We start from the raw sequence: 24,194 nt of genomic DNA, 5'->3' as shown, positions 1-24,194 counted from the left end.
CTGTTTGGGGTTTTAGGCTGGGTTTCTGTACAGCACTTTGATATATCAGCTGATGTAAGAAGGGCTATATAAATACATTTGATTTGATTTGATTTAGCTATGTTGTGCTAAATTGCGATGCTAACCGTTTAGCTAAAGTTAGCTAGGAAGCAAACTGGTACTGGAAGTATGGGATAATGGAGAATTAATTTAAATATTTCTTCATCATCTTGCTAGATTGCTAGCTTGGTAAAGCATTTAGTGTTGTGTACATTGTGCTGCACTTACCACCCCATTTGTTTCATATGAAGTGTGTGTGACGGCATGGCTCAGTTAGCAAGTTAATGAGCAGGTGCACATTATCAAACTGAACCTAACAAAAAAATCCTTCATGCACAAGACACCTTAGCTGGAGGTAAAAGATATATGGCCCCATCCTGGCTGGTGTCAACGATACAGGCTAGTGGCGTAGGCAATGTTTTCCTGGCACACGTTAAGTTGCTCAATTGGTATCAAGAGACCTTTCTATGCCCGAAGAATTCAGGCTGTTCTACATTTACATTTTAGTCATTTAGCAGACACTCTTATCCAGAGCGACTATCAGGAGTAATTAGGGTTAAGTGCCTTACTCAAGGGCACATCAACAGATTTTTCACCTAGTTGGCGCATGGACTCGAACAAGCAACTTTTCGGTTACTGGCCCAACGCTCTTAATAACGCTTAACGCTCTAAATTAACCACTTAACCACTGGTTCTAGATGTCCAACCTGGTACTAGATGTGTGTACCTAATAAACTGGCCACCGAGTGTATATAAAACACAGGAAAACACTTTTTGGACTACAAGTGCTCAACTTTTGACCAGATCCCTATGGGCCCTGGTCAAAATAAGTGCTCTAAATAGGGAATCGAGTTCCATTTGGGACGCATCCTATGAAATTCAGGAGACCTGGAGATCCCTTAGATCTCATGGGTTCTGGTGTCGGGAGACTATTGAGTGCAGGGAGATTCCTGACTGTTTTACTGCCTTGTTTGACTCTGTTCGACTGTGTGTGAAGTTGTGTGATCTCATAGCTCAGGGAAGTCCTAGGACTAATATTAGGGATCATCACACCGCTGCCAACCCTCCTAATGCTCTGAATCTTCTGAACCTTTCCAGTCCCAACCCTCTGACTGGGGTGTGTCCCAAAATGGTACCCTATTAATAGTGCACTACTGTTGACCATAGCCGTATGATCGAAGTAGGGAATAAGGTGCACTGCCTTTGGGACACAGGCAGAGCGGGGTGCTTCCTGCTTCCTGCCCTGTGGTGTTTAGAACCGTATGAACGATACCTCTTTGGAAATGTTTTGGAACAAGTGAGAGTGTTTTATTATTGTGTACCACCCAGACATAAATTATAGAGTGACAGTAAATGTTTAGCTCTTTAATGTGTCAAATTATCAAAAAGCTTCACTGTATGAAGGTTTATGTCTGAATAGCCATTATTTCGTAGCCCATCATCTGAAACTAGAGCTCTTTTGTTTTTCATTACTCACTCACACAACTGTGGTGAACGCTCAGTTTGCCAACTGTCTGAAAATTCAAAATCCACAGCTCAGACTGTAACTAGTCGGCTCAATTTTTCAGTTTTTGTTTTGTTAAAAAAGTTTGAAATATCCAATAAATGTCGTTCCACTTAATGATTGTGTCGCACTTGTTGTTGATTCTTCATTAAAAAAAACAGTTTTATATCTTTATGTTTGAAGCCTGAAATGTGGCAAAAGGTCGCAAAGTTCAAGGGGGCCGAATACTTTCGCAAGGCACTGTACATGTAAAAAGTCTGCGGTTACTCAGCCCTGCAAACATGGCGAGCGGGAACCATTGAGTTACTTTTCCTGCACTTTCATCTCATTAAACACGGATATGGCCTGCCCTCTGCTTTACAGTACTCTCCTGGGAGCTGCTCTCTGTATTCATAGAAGACATTCCAGAGAGGTGATAGACCGTTGAAGCCTGGCCCAGCGGTTTGGTTTACCTTGGAGGACACCCTTGTCACCCATCAGTCGTTGCAGCACATCCGAGTCCAGCTTGGCGAAGGCATCGTTGGTGGGGGCAAACAGGGTGTACTGGCCGGGCTGTCCCAGCTTGTCCAGCAGGCCTGAGGCCAGGGCCACATCCTGTAGTGAAAGAACACATCATATCCTCCGTTAATACTGTGTGTGCCACCCTGTGTAAATCGAATAGAATGAAAACAAAAAGACGAGAGGGGGAAAGGAGACAAGAGGAGAACCATAATGAAGAAAAAGGTAGGAAAGGAATTGAAAGGAATGGAAATGAAGGGGGAAGAAGAGAGGAGAGGAGAACAGAAGAAAATAAAACTTACACTGAGAGTGGTGAGGTCATCGTCAACCTCAATGACATCCTGGATGGTGTTGCTCACGCCAGTGATGACACGGTCAATGACGTGCACCACTCCGTTGGTGGCAACCTGGTTGCCATGGATAATCCTGGCACAGTTCACCGTCACGATCTTCATACATAATAAAACACAGCATAGGACATGCACAGCACAGTTAGTATCTGAACACATCACACAACAGCATACCGTCCGTAACTCTCCAATGTTCACACAACACACCCTTCAACAACTACCTGCACACAATAAAGCCTTAGCTCTCCATGATGTTAACTTTCCTATCTCATGGCATGGAAACTATTGGATCGCCAATACATTCCATGGACGCTGGTCAAATTAGTGCACTGCATGTGGAGTAGGGTGCCATTTGGGATGCAGAAGATGATGTGTAGGTTTAGTGGGATGCTCACCCCGTTGGAGTAGTGGTTGATGTAGAGTCCCAGGTCGTTGTACATGGAGTCGACCACCAGGCCGTTCTTCAGGTCTTTGGTCTGTAGGCGTTTGTTAGCCATGTGGTAGTGCAGGGCGTTGTACAGCTCAATGTTCACGTTGCTCACCAACGCACTACGCACTTCCTGTTGAAGAAATGCAGAATAAAAAGGCTTAAGATAACATATATACTTAACATGAAGTGATGACAGCAACTGGCTGTAGGGTTCAGGTATAGCAACCATTCTGGTGATTTATGTTGTAGCTCTTTTAAATGGTCACATTACAAGCACTGAATGGTTTTGGTTTTGGAATAGTTACTACTATCGCTGGTGGGTTCATTTTTACAGGTAATTTATCTGAATTACTTGGAATTGTCCAGCTGTAAGAGATGACACTTATCCTGACTTACCCCATCTAACAAGTCCCAAGCATCGTTGCTGGGAGCGAAGAAGGTGTATGTCCCAGATCCCTCTATCTCCTCCCTTAGCTTGGAGATGTGAGAGTATTCCTGGGTGGAGATGGCCTTGACCAGGCCCAAGGTACCATACACATTGTCTATAGGGGCCACTGTGGAACAGGGAAGAGAAGGTACCATAATGACTACATCTCCCTACATACCAGGAGTGATCCCAAATGACATCCTATACCCTATATAGTGTACTACTTTTGATTGGAGCCCTAAAATATTGCAGTACATATGGAATAGAGTGCCATTTGGGACACACACAAGCCTCATTAAAACAACTAACAACTATAAAGAGCCCCAAAGACAGCCGGATGATGCTGAAAGGGAACATGTATGGGTAGGATGATGTGCCAGCTGAATCTTTATGTTGGTGTGGCGTTGTGACTCGTACATTTTATGAGAAAATGTAATACCCATTGATTTGTCTTAGTTTAACCTCTTGTTGAACCTTTGAAGTACACTATAACATTAAGTGCACTACAAACTTGAGTACACTGTGTATTCTGTACCAGATAACATTACATACACTGTAACCGACCGTAGCTACACACCTGCAGGGCATCCTTTCATTCCGTCCAGCTTCATGTACCCTGGACAGCACTCATACAGCACCGTCCTACAGACATAGAGACACAGACACACCATGTTTAGGGTCAGATCACTCATACAGCACCGTCCTACAGACATAGAGACACAGACACACCATGTTTAGGGTCAGATCACTCATACAGCACCGTCCTACAGACATAGAGACACAGACACACCATGTTTAGGGTCAGATCACTCATACAGCACCATCCTACAGACATAGAGACACAGACACACCATGTTTAGAGTCCGATCACTCATACAGCACCGTCCTACAGACATAGAGACACAGACACACCATGTTTAGGGTCAGATCACTCATACAACACCGTCCTACAGACATAGAGACACAAACACACCATGTTTAGGGTCAGATCACTCATACAGCACCGTCCTACAGACATAGAGACACAGACACACCATGTTTAGGGTCAGATCACTCATACAGCACCGTCCTACAGACATAGAGACACAGACACACCATGTTTAGGGTCAGATCACTCATACAGCACCATCCTACAGACATAGAGACACAGACACACCATGTTTAGGGTCCGATCACTCATACAGCACCGTCCTACAGACATAGAGACACAGACACACCATGTTTAGGGTCAGATCACTCATACAACACCGTCCTACAGACATAGAGACACAAACACACCATGTTTAGGGTCAGATCACTCATACAGCACCGTCCTACAGACATAGAGACACAGACATACCATGTTTAGGGACAGATCACTCATACAGCACCATCCTACAGACAACACACAAAGACCAAATTTAGAGACAACACATGTACACGTCACATTTTAGAGACAGAGACAACACACAGAGATACACCATAAAAAGCACTGTCCAACAGACAACACAGGGACACAAACGTTAGAGACAGAGAGGAGGGAGGGATGGAGACATCCCGCACAGATCACGCTTTAGAGACAGAGACAACACACAGACGGACAGATCACGAGCTAGAGAAAGAGACATACCCTATCCTCTGTTTGAATATTCAGAGTCGGGGTACATAAACAGTGATCACCACATCCCATGTAATTAGAGTGTTCTAGAACTTATTTCAGAACATCAGAGCACATCGTATATTTATCCTGGAGTTCATCCTATTGTATTTCAGCTGAATCATCACTAATGTCTGTACTGAAAGGCTGTTTCATGCTCCTGTGTGTGTGTGTGTGTGTTCAGTTGTTTCCACATGGTCCTCATCATCTGTTTTATTAACCATAAGGCTTTGTGGTCCCAGGGCCCAAGCCAGCACGCCTCCAGGGTAACGCTACCACATTGTATACTGTAGATACATAAACTGTCTGCCTCCTGAACGGCACCCTAGTCCAGATATAATGCACTTTGTAGGGAATAGGGTGTCATTTACCAAGGACCCTGCCCCTTTGAAGCTAAACAAACAATTATTCTAGCCCTCTAGTCCATGATTTAGCCTTATTTAACCTCTAAGAGGTTTTGGGTCTTGAAATCAAATCTGTAAGCAGTTGACAACCTTGGTTAGGAAATGGAACTTTTCAACTCCTGCATATGCCAAAAACTGTTGAATGGGCTATGTGTAAACTGTAACAGACTAGCTCATTAGAAATGACTAATGGGGAGGAATGATTTGAGGAAATGGCACTGTAATCTTTAATCTAAATCAAACAGCTTTGAACAGCAGTCGTAATCACAGGGACACAAAAACAGAACTGGCCTCTTTAATTAAACCCCATGACATTGCAACCCAGCTAACAACAAGCATTCCCACAACTATAGAGAACGTTCCCTTGGGAGTCTCATTGGGTCATTAACTAACATTTCCATAGGAATTTTCCTGTGATATGCAAGATATTGTTTCCAAGAGACCATTCCATTAACCCTTTACAGCAGCATTTCCCCGGGACCCCAAGGGGTGCACGTTTTGTTTTTACCCTAACACTACACAGCTGATTCAAATGATCAAAGCTTGATGATTAGTTGATTACTTGAATCAGCTGTGTAGTGCTAGTGCAAAAAACAAAATGTGCACCCCTTGGGTAAGAGAAACCCTGCTCTAGAGTCTAAGCCCTGTCTAAGACTCCTTAAGGTATATAATAAAAAAATATATATTTAATGAAACATTGAATTTGGCATGACTACTATTAGCCAAAATAAACACATTGAAAAACAGAGCCCCCCCAAAATCAAAGGAAATTTGTTCTGAAGTGTCTATCTGTTGAAGGAAATGATAGATGAAATTATTAAATAATGTATACATTTCAAATAGAACCATTTATTCTGATACTATTATGTTATGATATGAAATGTATGGGCTCTTGGTTAAGCTGTTACTGAAAAAGTAAGGAAACCAAATTAATTGTCTGTACCTTGCGGGAGGTTTAAGGGTGAGGGATGATGTAGCTTTTCTGACAGATAAGAATGGTCCTTGATGTACCATTTGTGGAGGAGAAGATATCTTTTAGACAGATTGGAATGTCTGGTTTATGAGGGGAGTAGAAGACATCTCCGGACCTGGAAAACACTGGGCTATTGTGGGAATCGGAGAGAGTGTGGGAAACTGATGATGTCATTTTCAGTTTATAACCTGTGGAAATGTGTGTATGTGGTTAGTACTCATCAAGAATAAATGCTGAACTTGTTTTTAAGACTGGTCTCTTGCTAATTCATGCAAAATTATAAACTTACAACTTATCATGAAATAGATAAGAGTGTGAATTTGGTTTTGGCTACAAAACATATAGGAATTTAGAATTCCTCTATCACTATCTTATATCTGAGAGATATAAGAAAGATCAGGAAACTATTTTTAAAAAAATCAACATGTATTTAACCCCTTATTTTAGGCACTAAACTATCTCCATATATATATTGAACAATAATATAAATGCAACATGCACCAATGTCAAAGATTTTACTGAGTTACAGTTCATCAGTCAACTGAAATAAATAAATTAGGCCTCAATCTATGGATTTCACATGGGAATGCAGATATGCATCTGTTGGTCACAGATATCTTTAAAAAAAAGTATGGGCTTGGATCAGAGCATCCCAAACATGCTCAATGGGTGACATGTCTGGTGAGAATGCAGGCCATGGAAAAACTGGGACATTTTCAGCTTCCGGGAATTGCGTACAATCCTTGCGACATGGGGCTGTGCATTATCATGCTGAAACATGAGGTGATGGATGGCACGGCAAAGGGCCTTAGGATCTGGTCACGGTATCTCTGTGCATTTAAATTTCCATCAATAAAATGCAATTGTAGCCTCCCTGGTGGCGCAGAGGTTAAGGGTGCTGTACTGCAGCGCCAGCTGTGCCACCAGAGACTCTGGGTTCGCGCCCAGCCTCTTTCGTAACCGGCTGCGACCGGGAGGTCCGTGGTGTGACGTACAATTGGCCTAGTGTTGTCCGGGTTAGGGAGGGTTTGGCCGGTAGGGATATCCTTGTCTCATCGCGCACCAGCGACTCCTGTGGGGGGCCACGCGCAGTGTGCGCTAACCAAGGTTGCCAGGTGCACGGTGTTTCCTCCGACACATTGGTGCGGCTGGCTTCTGGGTTGGATGCGCGCTGTGTTAAGAAGCAGTGCGGCTTGGTTTTATTTTTTATTTTTTTATTTCACCTTTATTTAACCAGGTATACTAGTTGAGAACAAGTTCTCATTTGCAACTGCGACCTGGCCAAGATAAAGCATAGCAGTGTGAACAGACAACAACACAGAGTTACACATGGAGTAAACAATTAACAAGTCAATAACACAGTAGAAAAAAAAGAAGAAAAAAAAGAGAGTCTATATACATTGTGTGCAAAAGGCAAGAGGAGGTAGGCGAATAATTACAATTTTGCAGATTAACACTGGAGGGATAAATGATCAGATGGTCATGTACAGGTAGAGATATTGGTGTGCAAAAGAGCAGAAAAGTAAATTAATATAAACAGTATGGGGAAGAGGTAGGTAAAATTTGGTGGGCTATTTACGATAGACTATGTACAGCTGCAGCGATCGGTTAGCTGCTCAGATAGCAGGTGATTGAAGTTGGTGAGGGAGATAAAAGTCTCCAACTTCAGTGATTTTTGCAATTCGTTCCAGTCACAGGCAGCAGAGAACTGGAATGAAAGGCAGCCAAATGAGGTGTTGGCTTTAGGGATGATCAGTGAGATACACCTGCTGGAGCGCGTGCTATGGGTGGGTGTTGCCATCGTGACCAGTGAACTGACATAAGGCAGAGCTTTACTTAGCATGGACTTGTAGATGACCTGGAGCCAGTGGGTCTGGCGACGAATATGTAGCGAGGGCCAGGCAACTAGAGCATACAGGTCGCAGTGGTGGGTGGTATAAGGTGCTTTAGTAACAAAACGGATGGCACTGTGATAAACTGCATCCAGTTTGCTGAGTAGAGTATTGGAAGCCATTTTGTAGATGACATCGCCGAAGTCGAGGATCGGTAGGATAGTCAGTTTTACTAGGGTAAGTTTGGCGGCGTGAGTGAAGGAGGCTTTGTTGCGGAATAGAAAGCCGACTCTAGATTTGATTTTAGATTGGAGATGTTTGATATGAGTCTGGAAGGAGAGTCTAGCCAGACACCTAGGTACTTATAGATGTCCACATATTCTAGGTTGGAACCATCCAGGGTGGTGATGCTAGTCGGGCGTGCGGGTGCAGGCAGCGAACGGTTGAAAAGCATGCATTTGGTTTTACTAGCGTTTAAGAGCAGTTGGAGGCCACGGAAGGAGTGTTGTATGGCATTGAAGCTCGTTTGGAGGTTCGATAGCACAGTGTCCAAGGACGGGCCGGAAGTATACAGAATGGTGTCGTCTGTGTAGAGGTGGATCAGGGAATCGCCCGCAGCAAGAGCAACATCATTGATATATACAGAGAAAAGAGTCGGCCCGAGAATTGAACCCTGTGGCACCCCCATAGAGACTGCCAGAGGACCGGACAGCATGCCCTCCGATTTGACACACTGAACTCTGTCTGCAAAGTAGTTGGTGAACCAGGCAAGGCAGTCATCAGAAAAACCGAGGCTACTGAGTCTGCCGATAAGAATATGGTGATTGACAGAGTCGAAAGCCTTGGCAAGGTCGATGAAGACGGCTGCACAGTACTGTCTTTTATCGATGGTGGATAAGATATCGTTTAGTACCTTGAGCGTGGCTGAGGTGCACCCGTGACCGGCTCGGAAACCAGATTGCACAGCGGAGAAGGTACGGTGGGATTCGAGATGGTCAGTGACCTGTTTGTTGACTTGGCTTTCGAAGACCTTAGATAGGCAGGGCAGGATGGATATAGGTCTGTAACAGTTTGGGTCCAGGGTGTCTCCCCCTTTGAAGAGGGGGATGACTGCGGCAGCTTTCCAATCCTTGGGGATCTCAGACGATATGAAAGAGAGGTTGAACAGGCTGGTAATAGGGGTTGCGACAATGGCGGTGGATAGTTTCAGAAATAGAGGGTCCAGATTGTCAAGACCAGCTGATTTGTACGGGTCCAGGTTTTGCAGCTCTTTCAGAACATCTGCCATCTGGATTTGGGTAAAGGAGAACCTGGAGAGGCTTGGGCGAGTAGCTGCGGGGGGCTGTTGGCCGAGGTTGGAGTAGCCAGGAGGAAGGCATGGCCAGCCGTTGAGAAATGCTTGTTGAAGTTTTTCGATAATCATGGATTTATCGGTGGTGACCGTGTTACCGAGCCTCAGTGCAGTGGGCAGCTGGGAGGAGGTGCTCTTGTTCTCCATGGACTTCAGTGTCCCAGAACTTTTTGGAGTTAGAGCTACAGGATGCAAATTTCTGCCTGAAGAAGCTGGCCTTTGCTTTCCTGGCTGACTGCGTGTATTGGTTCCTGACCTCCCTGAACAGTTGCATATCACGGGGACTATTCGATGCTATTGCAGTCTGCCACAGGATGTTTTTGTGCTGGTCGAGGGCAGTCAGGTCTGGAGTGAACCAAGGGCTATATCTGTTCTTAGTTCTGCATTTTTTGAACGGAGCATGCTTATCTAAAATGGTGAGGAAGTTACTTTTAAAGAATGCCAGGCATCCCCAACTGACGGGATGAGGTCAATGTCCTTCCAGGATACCCGGGCCAGGTCGATTAGAAAGGCCTGCTCACAGAAGTGTTTTAGGGAGCGTTTGACAGTGATGAGGGGTGGTCGTTTGACTGCGGATCCGTAGTGGATGCAAGCAAAGAGGCAGTGATCGCTGATATCCTGGTTGAAGACCGCGGAGGTGTATTTGGAGGGCCAGTTGGTCAGGATGACATCTATGAGGGTGCCCTTGTTTACAGATTTAGGGTTGTACCTGGTGGGTTCCTTGATGATTTGTGTGAGATTGAGGGCATCTAGCTTAGATTGTAGGACTGCCGGGGTGTTAAGCATATCCCAGTTTAGGTCACCTGAACAGAACCAACTCTGAAGCTAGATGGGGGGCAATCAATTCACAAATGGTGTCCAGGGCACAGCTGGAAGCTGAGGGAGGTCGGTAGCAGGCGGCAACAGTGAGAGACTTATTTCTGGAGAGAGTAATTGTTAAAATTAGTAGTTCGAACTGTTTGGGTATGGACCTGGAAAGTATGACATTACTTTGCAGGCTATCTCTGCAGTAGACTGCACTCCTCCCCCTTTGGCAGTTCTATCTTGACGGAAAATGTTATAGTTGGGTATGGAAATCTCCAAATTTTTGGTGGCCTTCCTGAGCCAGGATTCAGACACGGCAAGGACATCAGGGTTAGCAGAGTGTGCTAAAGCAGTGAATAAAACAAACTTAGGGAGAAGGCTTCTGATGTTGACATGCATGAAACCAAGGCTTTTTCGATCACAGAAGTCAACAAATGAGGGTGCCTGGGGACATGCAGGGCCTGGGTTTACCTCCACATCACCCGCGGAACAGAGGAGGAGTAGTATGAGGGTGCGGCTAAAGGCTATCAAAACTGGTCGCCTAGAGCGTTGGGGACAAAGAATAAAAGGAGCAGATTTCTGGGCATGGTAAAATATATTCAGGACATAATGCGCAGACAGGGGTATGGTGGGGTGCGGGTACAGCGGAGGTAAGCCCAGGCACTGGGTGATGATAAGAGAGGTTGTATCTCTGGACATGCTGGTTGTAATGGGTGAGGTCACCGCATGTGTGGGAGGTGGGACAAAGGTGGAACTAGGGGCTCCATTGTAAAATAAAACAATGATAACTAACCTGAACAACAGTATACAAGGCATATTGACATTTGAGAGAGACATACAGCGAGGCATACAGTAATCACAGGTGTTGATTGGGAGAGCTAGCTAAACCAGTAGGTGAGACAACAACAGCTAATCAGCTAGCACAACAACAGCAGGTAAAATGGCGTTGACTAGGCAGAGAGAGTCGGATTAACTACACACAGAGCCTGAGTGCGGCTGGGGCCGACAGATAAAACATAAACAAACAGAATGGAGTACCGTGATTAATGGACAGTCCAGCAGGCATCAGCTATGTAGCCAAGTGATCACAGTGTCCAGGGGGCAGCGGTGGATGGGACAGGGAAGCTAGACTGGCGAGTATTATCCAGGCTAAAAAAAAACTGTCTGGCTGTGCTGAAGGTAAAAGCCGCTAGCAGTGGCTAACAATGACTAAATAGCTTGTAGCTAGTTAGCTGGTTAGCTTCTGGAGTTTCTTGAATGTGTTCTAAAAATTTAAAATAATAGCGATTCCGTATCACATTGGGTGAGGCAGGTTACCGGAAGGTATAATCGAATTAAAAATCGAAAGAGATTGAAAGTAAATATGGGTCCAGTGAGTGGATGGGCTGGCTGGGGATGCGGCGATTCAGACAGTTAGCAGGCCTGTGCTAACAAGCTAACAGTTAGTAGGCCGGGGCTAAACAAGCTAGCAGTTAGCAGGCCGAATTAGCAAGCAAGCAGATTGGGTTGTGTATCGGAGGACGCATGACTTTCAACCTTCTCTCCCGAGCCCGTACGGGAGTTGTAGCGATGAGACAAGATAGTAGCTACTAAACAATTGGATACCACGAAATTGGGGAGAAAAAGGGGTAAAATTTTAAAAATAATTTGTATTCGTTTTCCATAGTTTATGCCTGCCCATACCATAATCCCACCTCCACAATTGGACACTCGGTTCACAACATTGACATCAGCAAACCACTAGCCCACACAACACCACACATGTGGTCAGCAGATGTGAGGCCGGTTGAATGCACTGCCAAATTCTCGAAAACTAAGTTGGAGGTGGCTTATGGTAGAGAAATTAACATTAACAGCAACAGCTCTGGTGGACATTCCTGCAGTCAGCATGCCAATTACACGCTCTATCAAAACTTGAGACATGTGTGGCATTGTGTTGTGTGACAAAACTGCAGATTTTAGAGTGGCCTTTTATTGTCCCCCGCACAAGGTGCACCTGTGTAATGATCATGCTTTTAATCAGCTTCTTGATACAGTTGAAGTCAGAAGTTTACATACACCTTAGCCAAGTACATTTAAACTCAGTTTTTCACAATTCCTGACATTTAAAAATTCCCTGTCTTAGGTCAGTTAGGATCGCCATTTTATTTTAAGAATGTGAAATGTCAGAATAATCGTAGAGAGAATGATTTATTTCAGCTTTTATTTCTTTCATCACATTCCCAGTGGGTCAGAAGTTTACATGCACTCAATTAGTATTTGGTAGCATTGCCTTTAAATTGTTTAACTTGGGTCAAACATTTCGCATAGCCTTCCACAAGCTTCCCACAATAAGTTGGGTGAATTTTGGCAGAGCTGGTGTAACTGTGTCAGGTTTGTAGGCCTCCGTGTTTGTGCACGCTTTTTCAGTTCTGCCCACAAATTTTCTATGTGATTGAGGTCAGGGCTTTGTGATGGCCACTCATACATACCTAGACTTTGTTGTCCTTAAGCCATTTTGCTACTTTGGAAGTATGCTTGGGGTCATTGTCCATTGGGAAGACCCATTTGCGACCAAGCTTTAACTTCCTGACTGATGTCTTGAGATGTTGCTTCAATATATCCAAATAATCTTCCATCCTCATGATGCCATCTATTTTGTGAAGTGCCCCAGTATGATCTTTGTCCCCATGTGCAGTTGCAAACGGTAGTGTGGCTTTTTTATGGCGGTTTTGATCAGTGGCTTCTTCCTTGCTGAGCGGCCTTTCAGGTTATGTCGATATAGGACTCGTTTTACTGTGGATATAGATACTTTTGTACCTGTTTCCTCCAGAATCTTCACAAGGTCCTTTGCTGTTGTTCTGGGATAGATTTGTATTTTTCTCACCAAAGTACATTCATCTCTAGGAGACAGAATGCGTCTCCTTCCTGAGAGAGGTATGACGGCTGCGTGGTCCAATGGTGTTTATACTTGCATACTATTGTTTGTACAGATGAACGTGGTACGTTCAGGCGTCTGGAAATTGCTCCCAAGGATGAACCAGACTTGTGGAGGTCTACAATTTTTTTTGAGATCTTGGCTGATTTCCTTTGATTTTCCCATGATGTCAAGCAAAGAGGCACTGAGTTTGAAGGTAGGCCTTGAAATACATCCACAGGTACACCTCCAATTGACTCAAATGATGTCAATTAGCCTATCAGAAGCTTCTAAAGCCATGACATCATTTTATGGAATGTTCCAAACTGTTTAAAGGCACAGTCAACTTAGTGTATGTAAACTTCTGACCCATTGGAATTGTGATACAGTGAATTATAAGTGAAATAATCTGTCTGTAAACAATTGTTGGAAAAATAACTTGTGTCATGCACAAAGTAGATGTCCTAATTAACTTGCCAAAACTATAGTTTGTTAACAAGACATTTGTGGAGTGGTTGAAAAACGTGTTTTAATGACTCCTACCTAAGTGTATGTAAACTTCCGACTTCAACTGTTTGCCACACCTGTCAGGTGATTGGATTTTCTTGGCAAAGGAGAAATGCTCATTAACAGATCTCTAAACAAATTTGGGCACAACATTTGAGAAAAATAAGCTTTTTGTGCATTCGGAACATTTCTGGGATATTTTATTTCAGCTCATGAAACATGGGACCAACACTTTACATGTTGTGTTTATATTTTTGTTCAGTGTACTTCCATCCATCCATTCAAACTTGTACTGGGGACCTTCAGATGAGTCTTGTGAGGCTTGTGGGCGTGGTTCCAAAAGGGTTCTTCGGCTGTCCCCATAGGAAAACCCTTTTGGTTCCAGGTAGAACGCTTTTGGGTTCCATGTAGAACCCTCTGTGGAAAGGGTTCTACATGGATCCAAAATGTGTTCTTCAAAGGGTTCTCCTATGGGAACAGTCAAAGAACCCGTTTAGGTTCTAGATAGCACCTTTTTTCTACGAGTGCAGATTAAATATGATGATTAGAATTCCACATGCCGAACTTGGTATGTTTGGGGGGACGTCTCGGGGGACGTTGAAGGAATATTTTCATAAACCACAGAAATATAGACACGTGAATGTTCTTGCAACGTTCCCATAAAACGTGTCTAGAACATGAATATCCTATATTCTGAGCACATGGCAACCATGTTCTGTGTATGTTTGGTAGGACGTTGATGGAACATTCTCCGAACCCTAAAAAAACTGGACACATGAATGTTCTTGCAACTTCCAATGACTCGTGTTTAGAACATTAATATTGTGCGTTGGAACATGGTAACCACATTATGGGCATTTTCTGTTTTCTGTCTCCTAACTAATGCCAAAACATGCTAAAAAATGTTCTCAGAAGGTTTTTGCTAACATAGATTTTTTTAAATTTTAACCTTCATTTAACTAGGCAAGTCAGTTAAGAACAAATTCTTATTTTCAATGACGGACTAGGAACAGTGGGTTTAACTGCCTGTTCAGGGGCAGAAAGACAGATTTGTACCTTGTCAGCTCAGGGGTTCGAACTTGCAACCTTCCGGTTACTAGTCCAATGCTCTAACCACTAGGCTACCCTGCCGCGCCCAGTGTTCCCCTAACTAATGGAAAACTGGACACTCAAACATTATGGCAACATTACGTGTAACATTACAAAACCCTTTTCTCTCCCTAGAATTGTAGAACTGTATCAAAGACTGATGCTTTCAGACTTGGGTTGTGTCCCATTTGGCACCCTATATCTCGTCCACCCAGCCAGCCGTCTCTCTAGCAATTGAGCCTGGGGACAAGGTTAGATGTTTTGTGACTTGTACCAACATGCGATGTGAAGTCCTGTTTAATCTAATTGAATGGGAACAGGACAGGACACCATAGCTATAAATTACTACAAACAATTATAAGATATAAAGAAGGGGAAATCCAACCTGCAGCTGTTATAAAGGGATTTATCCTGTAGATCGTGTGTGTGCGTGCGTGTGTGTGCGTGCGTGCGTGTGTGTGTGTGTGCGTGCGTGTGTGTGTGTGCGTGCGTGTGTGCGTGTGTGTGTGTGTGCGTGTGTGAGAGTCTGTGTACGTTTTTGAGCGTATAGTAAAAGTCTGATTTATCCACTCAGAGAAACCGCGTCACTACTCTTCATCTCTGTCTTTAGCGGTAATCAGCTCCTACTGTATATAGGTATTTAAACTGTAAACAGTACCACATGGGCACAAAGTTGGCATCAGAGTTTCATTAATTAATTATAAGCAGAGCCCTTCCAGCTCTGTTGGGTTTAATAGACAAAAACCATAGAATGACACTATCTGACTCCTGAATGGCACCCTACTCTTTATATAGTGCACTACTTTTGACCAGAACCCTATGGGCATTGATCAAAGTAGTGCACTATAAAGGGAAAAGGGTACTATTTGGGACACAGACTAGCTAGACAATTTCATAATCCCACACCTCATGAACCATGACATGACTCGTTAAAGCAGAACAATGATGCTTCAATTTGTGCAGAGCCAGCGGTACTGTTGAGAGAGGAGAACTCACAGACCTTGCTTTATGATATGCCAGTAAATGCCCCATGTTGTATTCTACTGTTTAAGAAGAAGAAATGACTCAAATGTCAAATGTAAGTAAGCCTTTTCTGAGCTAGAGACAAACGTGAGGCAGCTTGATGTACAAATAAACTCCTGGACAGCAAACTATTCCACTGTTTTCGGCTGCAGAAATTCTAAACCACGACAACAAATCAGCAAATGCTGAATATACAAATAATAACGATAGATGAAGTAGGCTAGAGTAGGAGACACATGTCCAGTTTAATATGGACCAGACCTTACGTGGTTGTGAAACTGAAATGTCTAGTGTGGTGAAACCCACTTCTCTGAAGAAAGCTTTATGCTTTCTGAACCCTTCCACTGGTCACACACCGGTTGAATCAACATTCTTTCCAAGTTATTTTAACAAAATTTGACATTGAAATGACCTTTGTGCCCAGTGAGCTCACCCTGCATGATGCTGAACCTAGGTAACTCACTAAAACATGTCTGGATGATGGAAGGGGATTTAGTTTCTTTTCTCCAGAGTAATGGTTTATGAGTAATGGTTGCTGGTTGTTCAGTCTGTGGTGGCTTGGAACTTAAGTCCAGCTGTGCTTCTTCATCAGTGGTCCCCCCTGGGACGTCTGCAAACCAGAAAAACATTTCCACATGTTCTCCATGTTCCAGTGGTAGCTGGGTCCATACTAGGACAAGACAGCATTGTCTAAATCAACAGAGTTTGACTGGAGAGAGAGGGGTCGAGGGCAGGATGGAGTGAGGTTTACAGTGGCTTGTTTCCTTCAGAGAGACAGACGATGAGGCTACAGTGTGGTTGGGTGTTCAGGGCTGTCATCCACGGCTCATCCCTCAGATACACATGCATGCAAATGCACACACACAGAGCTGACAGAAACAGAGCAGATCAAGGCCTGCTGTACGATGAGAAGGGCTATGTCCCAAATGGCACCCTATTTTCTATATAATGCACCATTTTGACCAGGGCCCAGGGCCCACTTCCTGATTAGAGGGCAACTATGAAAAAACGCAGAGTAACTGGCTTTGAGGCCCAGAGTTGAGTTTGAGGGACTCTGGTGCCAATAGGGATGCAGATGAGGAGAGAAGAGGCCATGGCTCATGGCTGCCATAGTTGTCTTCTTTTGAACTTAGCCCCTGGAAACACAGAGAAGAATAGGAGTGGGGAGACGAGCCAGGCATGAGATCACACATGCCCTGATGAGGCACAGTCAGCAAAACCATCTCCACTCTCCCACGCACATACGGGAGAACCAAGACTCCCTCTGGCCTGGCCTCGGGGTTGGAAATTTCCCTCTGTCTGGTCAGCAGCTCTACTTTATGCTGGAGATCTCTGTATGTCAGCCAGCCAAACCAATACTACTGTAGTACTGGCATGTGGTCACAGGAGAAAACTGTTATGTTTCCAAAACACATATCATTACTAATAAGCAGGGACAGTTGTTTTGGTAGTTTTTTGTGGGTGTTATCTATCCAGCATTATCCATTAGGTTTGCTGCAGATAGAAAATGTTAGGACATGTTATTTAATTGAAAGAAGCTATCTCCAATCAATCATTTACTCAATAAATGTCTGATTGTGCGTGAGTGTTTGGTGGGGGGATCGCCTAAGCCAGGGAAGCGTAGCTCTACGAATCTTAATTGCACAAAGTCTGTTATTTGACAGGCGATACTATTTTTAGATCAGTGATTCAACACCTCCATTTGCTCGAGCTGATCCTCTCCAACAGACTCAGAAGTTACAGCTTAAAATGAGTCAATTATGGGGCAGTTTAAGGGGACAGTCAATGGAACCAACCATGGAATCCAACACATTAACCATTCCAGCAAGATGTTTGGACCTGTTAGTGTAACACTTAAGGTGTTGGCTTGACAGTCACTGGACCAGGGTTTGACAAAGCCTATCATTTGGGAGGGAATTCTATTTGTAGATCAGTGATTCTGCACATCACCTTGCTCAAGCTGATTGTCTCCAACAGACTCAGAAGTCTAGAGCATAGAAGTCCAGGAAGTCCATAGAACACTACTCAACATCCAGGAGCATAGAACACTACTCAGCATCCAGGCGCATAGCTAGCATAGAACACTACTCAGGATCCAGGAGCATACAACACTACTCAGGATCCAGGAGCATAGAACACTACTCAGGATCCAGGAGTATAGAACACTACTCAGGATCCAGGAGCATAGAACACTACTCAGGATCCAGGAGCATAGAACACTACTCAGGATCCAGGAGCATAGAACACTACTCAGGATCCAGGAGCATAGAACACTACTCAGGATCCAGGAGCATAGAACACTACTCAGGATCCAGGAGCATAGAGCAGCAGCACTATGTGAGCAGCAGCAGCACTATGTGAGCAGCACTATGTGAGCAGCAGCACTATGTGAGCAGCAGCAGCACTATGTGAGCAGCAGCACTATGTGAGCAGCAGCACTATGTGAGCAGCAGCAGCACTATGTGAGCAGCAGCACTATGTGAGCAGCAGCACTAAGTGAGCAGCAGCAGCACTATGTGAGCAGCAGCACTATGTGAGCAGCAGCAGCACTAAGTGAGCAGCAGCAGCACTATGTGAGCAGCAGCACTATGTGAGCAGCAGCACTATGTGAGCAGCAGCACTATGTGAGCAGCAGCACTATGTGAGCAGCAGCACTATGTGAGCAGCAGCACTATGTGAGCAGCAGCACTAAGTGAGCAGCAGCAGCACTATGTGAGCAGCAGCAGCACTATGTGAGCAGCACTATGTGAGCAGCAGCAGCACTATGTGAGCAGCACTATGTGAGCAGCAGCAGCACTATGAGCAGCAGCACTATGTGAGCAGCAGCACTATGTGAGCAGCAGCACTATGTGAGCAGCAGCAGCACTATGTGAGCAGCAGCAGCACTATGTGAGCAGCAGCACTATGTGAGCAGCAGCAGCACTATGTGAGCAGCAGCAGCACTATGTGAGCAGCACTATGTGAGCAGCAGGAGCACTATGTGAGCAGCACTATGTGAGCAGCAGGAGCACTATGTGAGCAGCAGCAGCACTATGTGAGCAGCAGCAGCACTATGTGAGCAGCACTATGTGAGCAGCAGCACTATGTGGGAAACCTCTCTGTACTATGTGGGCTCTGTCCTCTCTGTATGTACTCACTGAGTTTCCAATGTTTCAACCTCCAACCAGTAAATTTGGCTGACACATTACTGCCCTATCAGAGCCAGGACCCAGCAGTGAACCACAGTGGCGCCCCTACGGCGTCCACGCTCACCATACCATAATAACCATCATAACCATAGTAACTACGACCTTTATAATGCATGTGGTTGTGCATTGATGTTTTGTGCAAGAGTTGAAGGCTTGCTTGGGTATAATCTTAAATCTTGTTCCTTTGACATTCATTACTAAACCCTCTGAAGTCCTCTGCTTCAGACTAGTCTTTGTTTCCCAACATACACTGGATGAAGAGAGGGTATTTGATGGTCCGTCATCCTCTTAGATTAATCTTGAGTGCTGTTAATTTTTATGTTAATTTAACCTATCCTTCTTAACTGCTCTCCCTCTCAAATTCAAAATCAGGCATAGTTCTGTTAAAGGTCTCTTTGTTTCTCAACATCCTCCTACATTCTCTGATGTTGGTGACAAAATAAGTCAAAGATAACACAGACCTTTGTTATCTTCCCTAAAACTCCCTGCTTCATTCCAAATGGCACCCTATTCCCTATATTGTGTACTACTTTTGGTTCTGGTCAAATGTAGTGCACTATATAGGGAATAGGGTGCCATTTGGGACATAGCCTCAAAATTCCTGACTGGTTTTAAAGGGTGATCGTAAATCTACACACATACCCGTTTAACACGTACCCCGTATAACCCATACCCAGTACCATAACACATACCCTGTATAACCGGTGACATAACACATACCCAGTTATTTTTTTAAATATTTTTTTTAACTATGCAAGTCAATTCTTATTGACAATGACGGCCTACCCCGGCCAAACCCGGACAACGCTGCCCTATGGGACTAACAATCACAGCCGAATGTGATACAGCCTGGATTCGAACCAGGGACTATAGTGACACCTCTTGCACTGAGATGCAGTGCCTTATACCACTGTGCCACGTTTAATCCGTACCATAACACATACCCCGTATAACCGTACCATAACACATACCCCGTATAACCGTACCATAACACATACCCCGTATAACCGTACCATAACACATACCCCGTATAATCTGTACCATAACACATACCACGTATAATCTGTACCATAACACATACCACGTATAATCTGTACCATAACACATACCCCGTATAATCTGTACCATAACACATACCACGTATAATCTGTACCATAACACATACCCCGTATAATCTGTACCATAACACATACCCCGTATAATCTGTACCATAACACATACCACGTATAATCTGTACCATAACACATAACCCGTATAATCTGTACCATAACACATACCCCGTATAATCTGTACCATAACACATACCACGTATAATCTGTACCATAACACATACCCCGTATAATCTGTACCATAACACATACCACGTATAATCTGTACCATAACAGATAACCCGTATAATCTGTACCATAACACATAACCCGTATAATCTGTACCATAACAGATAACCTGTATAATCTGTACCATAACACATAACCCGTATAATCTGTACCATAACACATAACACATAACCCGTATTAGCCGTACCATATTCGGCTCTGGAACTGATTCAAAGCCTCACGAAAGGCACATAAATCTGTTACATTGACTTCCAAGTGAAGGAATGTGACCCCTGGCTGTATACCAACGGGGGAGTTGGGATATGCAAAAAAACACATTTCCAATTCACACGTGTATTAATACATACTTACTTGTACATATGTGAAAAAGGACAAATATAAGCACCCACTTAATAATTATTGTTATTATTATTATTATTATTGCTATTATTAAGCTCTGCTCTGAGGTTCTGTGGTTTCCATGGCACTAGGGAGCATCCAGTGTTCATGAGGACATTTCTGTGTGGTACATGAGACTACATCATTCCTGGGTTCATGTCTGTCCCTAATGGCACCCTATTCTTTGTATAGTGCACTAATTTTGACCACAAGCCTACGGACTCTGGTCAAAAGTAGTGCACTATATAGGTAACACAATGCCATTTGGGACACATCCTCTGTGGTCCACACAGTGGTCCCTATCAAAGCCCTGAAGCTGAACCTAGCAGTGTCATATTATTCATCTTTGAACCCAGAGGAAAGAATGTGACCAGGAGGAGCCTAAAAAATAAATAAAAGTGACTTACGCTTTCTTTCCACAGATGGCCCCTTGATACCAGTTACGACACGTGCTGAAGTACTTCTTCTTGGTCCCCATGACCTGCTGCAGAGCGCACACGTTGGGTCTAACGGTCGCCAGGGAAACAGAGGAGACAGAATGTTGAATGAACACAGTTGGAATAGCTAAAGTGTTCTGCATGCAGCATACCATGTAGTAAATACTACAGTATATGTCTGTTTGATTTCTTATCCTTATTTCACTTTCACAGTATATTTCACTTTTGTTATTTCACTTTCACAGTATATTTCACTTTCACAGTACATTTCACTTTTGTTATTTCACTTTCACAGTACATTTCACTTTTGTTATTTCACTTTTGTCAATTTGGTAACATTTTCTTTCATAAAAATGTCTGACATAGCAAGTTCTTTACATTAATCCGTACCATCCAGAAGGCGAGGTCAGTACAGGTGCATCAAAGCGGGGACCGAGAGACTGAAAAACAGCGTCTGTTCTCAAGGCCATGTTAAACAGCCATCACTAACATAGACTCAAATCTCTGGCCACTTTAAAAATATATAAATGGATGTAATAAATGTATTACTAGTCATTTTAAATAACACAACTTCAATAATGTCTACATATCCTACATTACTCATGTCATATATATATATATACTGTACTCTATACAATCTACTGCATCTTGCCTATGCCGCACGGCCATGGCTCATCCATATATTTGTATGTACATCTTCTTATTCATCCTTTTACATTTGTGTGTATAAGGTAGTCGTTGTGAATTTGTTAGGTTGCTTGTTAGATATTACTGCACTGTCGGAACTAGAAGCACAATCATTTTGCTACACTCGCATTAACATCTGCTAATCGTGTGTATGTGACCAATAACGTTTGATTTGATTTGATTTGACATTAGCTCTTAAATGTAGTTTAGTGAACTTTAAAGCGTGATCAATTGATAATTTATGAAATACTCATATTCAGAATTAAAGTCTTTGTAAATTATTATAAAAGCAGAAAAAGATTATTGTTTCAACTCAGCAAAAGTTTACATTAAAAATTACTTTTGCATGACACATTTGTAGACTGTGTATAGATCAACATAAATCAGTGACTGCAGAGCAAGCCCTTCAGATAATAATAGTAATAATAACAACAATAATAACACAAATAATAATAGCAATAATAATAACAATACTGCTACTACAACTACTTCTATTACCAATATTAATAACAATAATAACCAAAATAATAAACTTACCCCTCTTTTCTTGCTCTGACTTTACTGTGGTAGACTATCTTATCATAAGAAGAGTCCACCATGTCAAAGTTAGACAGGACAAACACAGCAAGGAGAGCTGCAAACAGGATCTTCATGATGATTTCCCAGGAAGCTCCTCCAGGTACACAGGAACACTGAGAAATGGGATCTGGCTGGGGAGAGGGAACTTATATAGTAGGAGAGACTCACTAGGCTGGCTGGTTGAGGAACTAAGAGGGAAAAATGCAACACATCAAAGTCAGAGCCACGCCTGGACCACCCAGCACCCCTCCAAGACCATGTTACTCACTCCTACGCTAATACTGTGTGGTGGACATGCTACTGTACAGGGAAATAGTTGTAGGATTAACGGAAGGTGTTGTCATCCTTGAGATTGTTATTTAGTAATCATTTTCATACTGATCATTTGCTCTCACTTCAGATTTTGTACTTCAGACTCTGTTGAGATTACGTTTAAATTGAGATTACGTTTAAATTGAGATTACGTTTAAATTGAAATTACGTTTAAATTGAAATTACGTTTAAATTGAGATTACGTTTAAATTGAGATTACGTTTACATTGAGATTACGTTTAAATAGAGATTACGTTTAAATTGAGATTACGTTTAAATAGAGATTACGTTTAAATTGAGATTACGTTTAAATTGAGATTACGATTAAATTGAGATTACGTTTAAATTAAGATTACGTTTAAATTAAAGGAAAAACCAAGACAAGATCATACATATGGTATTCACTTATGCTATGGAAAACACATGCCTGTGGAAACCACACTGGCATGTAGAAGCCAGAACATAGATCCACCGTTCCTGTCTGAAAACAAGTAGCTAGACAGAGAGTTATCTTGTTCTAGTCAGACAAGGTCCAGACAGACATGGTTTCATATTGCAGCATTAGTCACCTCTGTGAACAGGCAGGCACCACTGGAGGCTGTAAGTCATTTTATTCAGAACAAAGCTGGCCTCCAGATTTAAAAAGCCACAAACACACTCCAGATGGACTTAAAGGAGCTAAGTCCTCCAGTGCCAGTCACTGATCTGTATATCAACTGCTAATTATTAAACCACACAAACAAAACTTACACTGAGGTAGGAGTGAAAAATGGATTCTGTCAGAAGTAAGTTTGTGTTTAGCCCCACCTAGGGGACTGAGGGGAGTGTGACATAGAGGAGCCTATGACTATTGGAGAGGATAAGAGTGTGTAGAGGAGAGGAGGTTCAGAGTGTGGCTGTAAATACCAGAGCCATATGAACTCTTTAATACACTAGAGATGTTAGGGAGGGAGGCCTCGCTCAGCCTGTCTGTCTACACGTCAGAGGAACAAACAATGCCACAAATACAAGCCAGTGTCTCAAACACCCAAGAGCCTTTAAAAAATGGAATTCAGAATTTAACAAACTCAATTGTTGTGGGAGGAAATTTGAGAAATTCCCAGTGATGCATTATGGGCATAAAAAATCCAGAAAACATAACACCCTTCTAAAAACGTTTTTGTGTAAGAGAGCCCTCATACCAGTGTTTGTGTAAGAGAGCCCTCATACCAGTGTTTGTGTAAGAGAGCCCTCATACCAGTGTTTGTGTAAGAGAGCCCTCATACCAGTGTTTGTGTAAGAGAGCCCTCATACCAGTGTTTGTGTAAGAGAGCCCTCATACCAGTGTTTGTGTAAGAGAGCCCTCATACCAGTGTTTGTGTAAGAGAGCCCTCATACCAGTGTTTGTGTAAGAGAGCCCTCATACCAGTGTTTGTGTAAGAGAGCCCTCATACCAGTGTTTGTGTAAGAGAGCCCTCATACCAGTGTTTGTGTAAGAGAGCCCTCATACCAGTGTTTGTGTAAGAGAGCCCTC

General features: G+C 43.3%; 1 protein-coding gene across 1 annotated transcript in view; it reads right to left on the bottom strand.

Moving 5' to 3' along the window:
• Positions 1-22,562, bottom strand: part of LOC115136840 (periostin-like) — a 38,324-nt gene extending 15,762 nt beyond the window's left edge. The window contains exons 1-7 of the mRNA XM_029672666.2: positions 22,328-22,562; positions 21,074-21,172; positions 3,826-3,890; positions 3,218-3,375; positions 2,787-2,951; positions 2,344-2,490; positions 1,996-2,137 (exon numbers count right to left, since the gene is read on the bottom strand). Of these exons, the coding sequence (XP_029528526.1) occupies positions 1,996-2,137; positions 2,344-2,490; positions 2,787-2,951; positions 3,218-3,375; positions 3,826-3,890; positions 21,074-21,172; positions 22,328-22,443 (892 nt within the window). The 5' untranslated portion in view covers positions 22,444-22,562. The remainder of the gene's footprint in view (positions 1-1,995; positions 2,138-2,343; positions 2,491-2,786; positions 2,952-3,217; positions 3,376-3,825; positions 3,891-21,073; positions 21,173-22,327) is intronic.
• Between the last annotated feature and the right edge of the window lie 1,632 nt (positions 22,563-24,194).

Source organism: Oncorhynchus nerka, linkage group LG11 (assembly GCF_034236695.1).
Source record: "Oncorhynchus nerka isolate Pitt River linkage group LG11, Oner_Uvic_2.0, whole genome shotgun sequence".
Classification (NCBI taxonomy): domain Eukaryota; kingdom Metazoa; phylum Chordata; class Actinopteri; order Salmoniformes; family Salmonidae; genus Oncorhynchus; species Oncorhynchus nerka.
The sequence above is the reverse complement of the archived record's forward strand: the minus strand, read 5'-3'. Positions and strand labels throughout refer to the sequence as shown.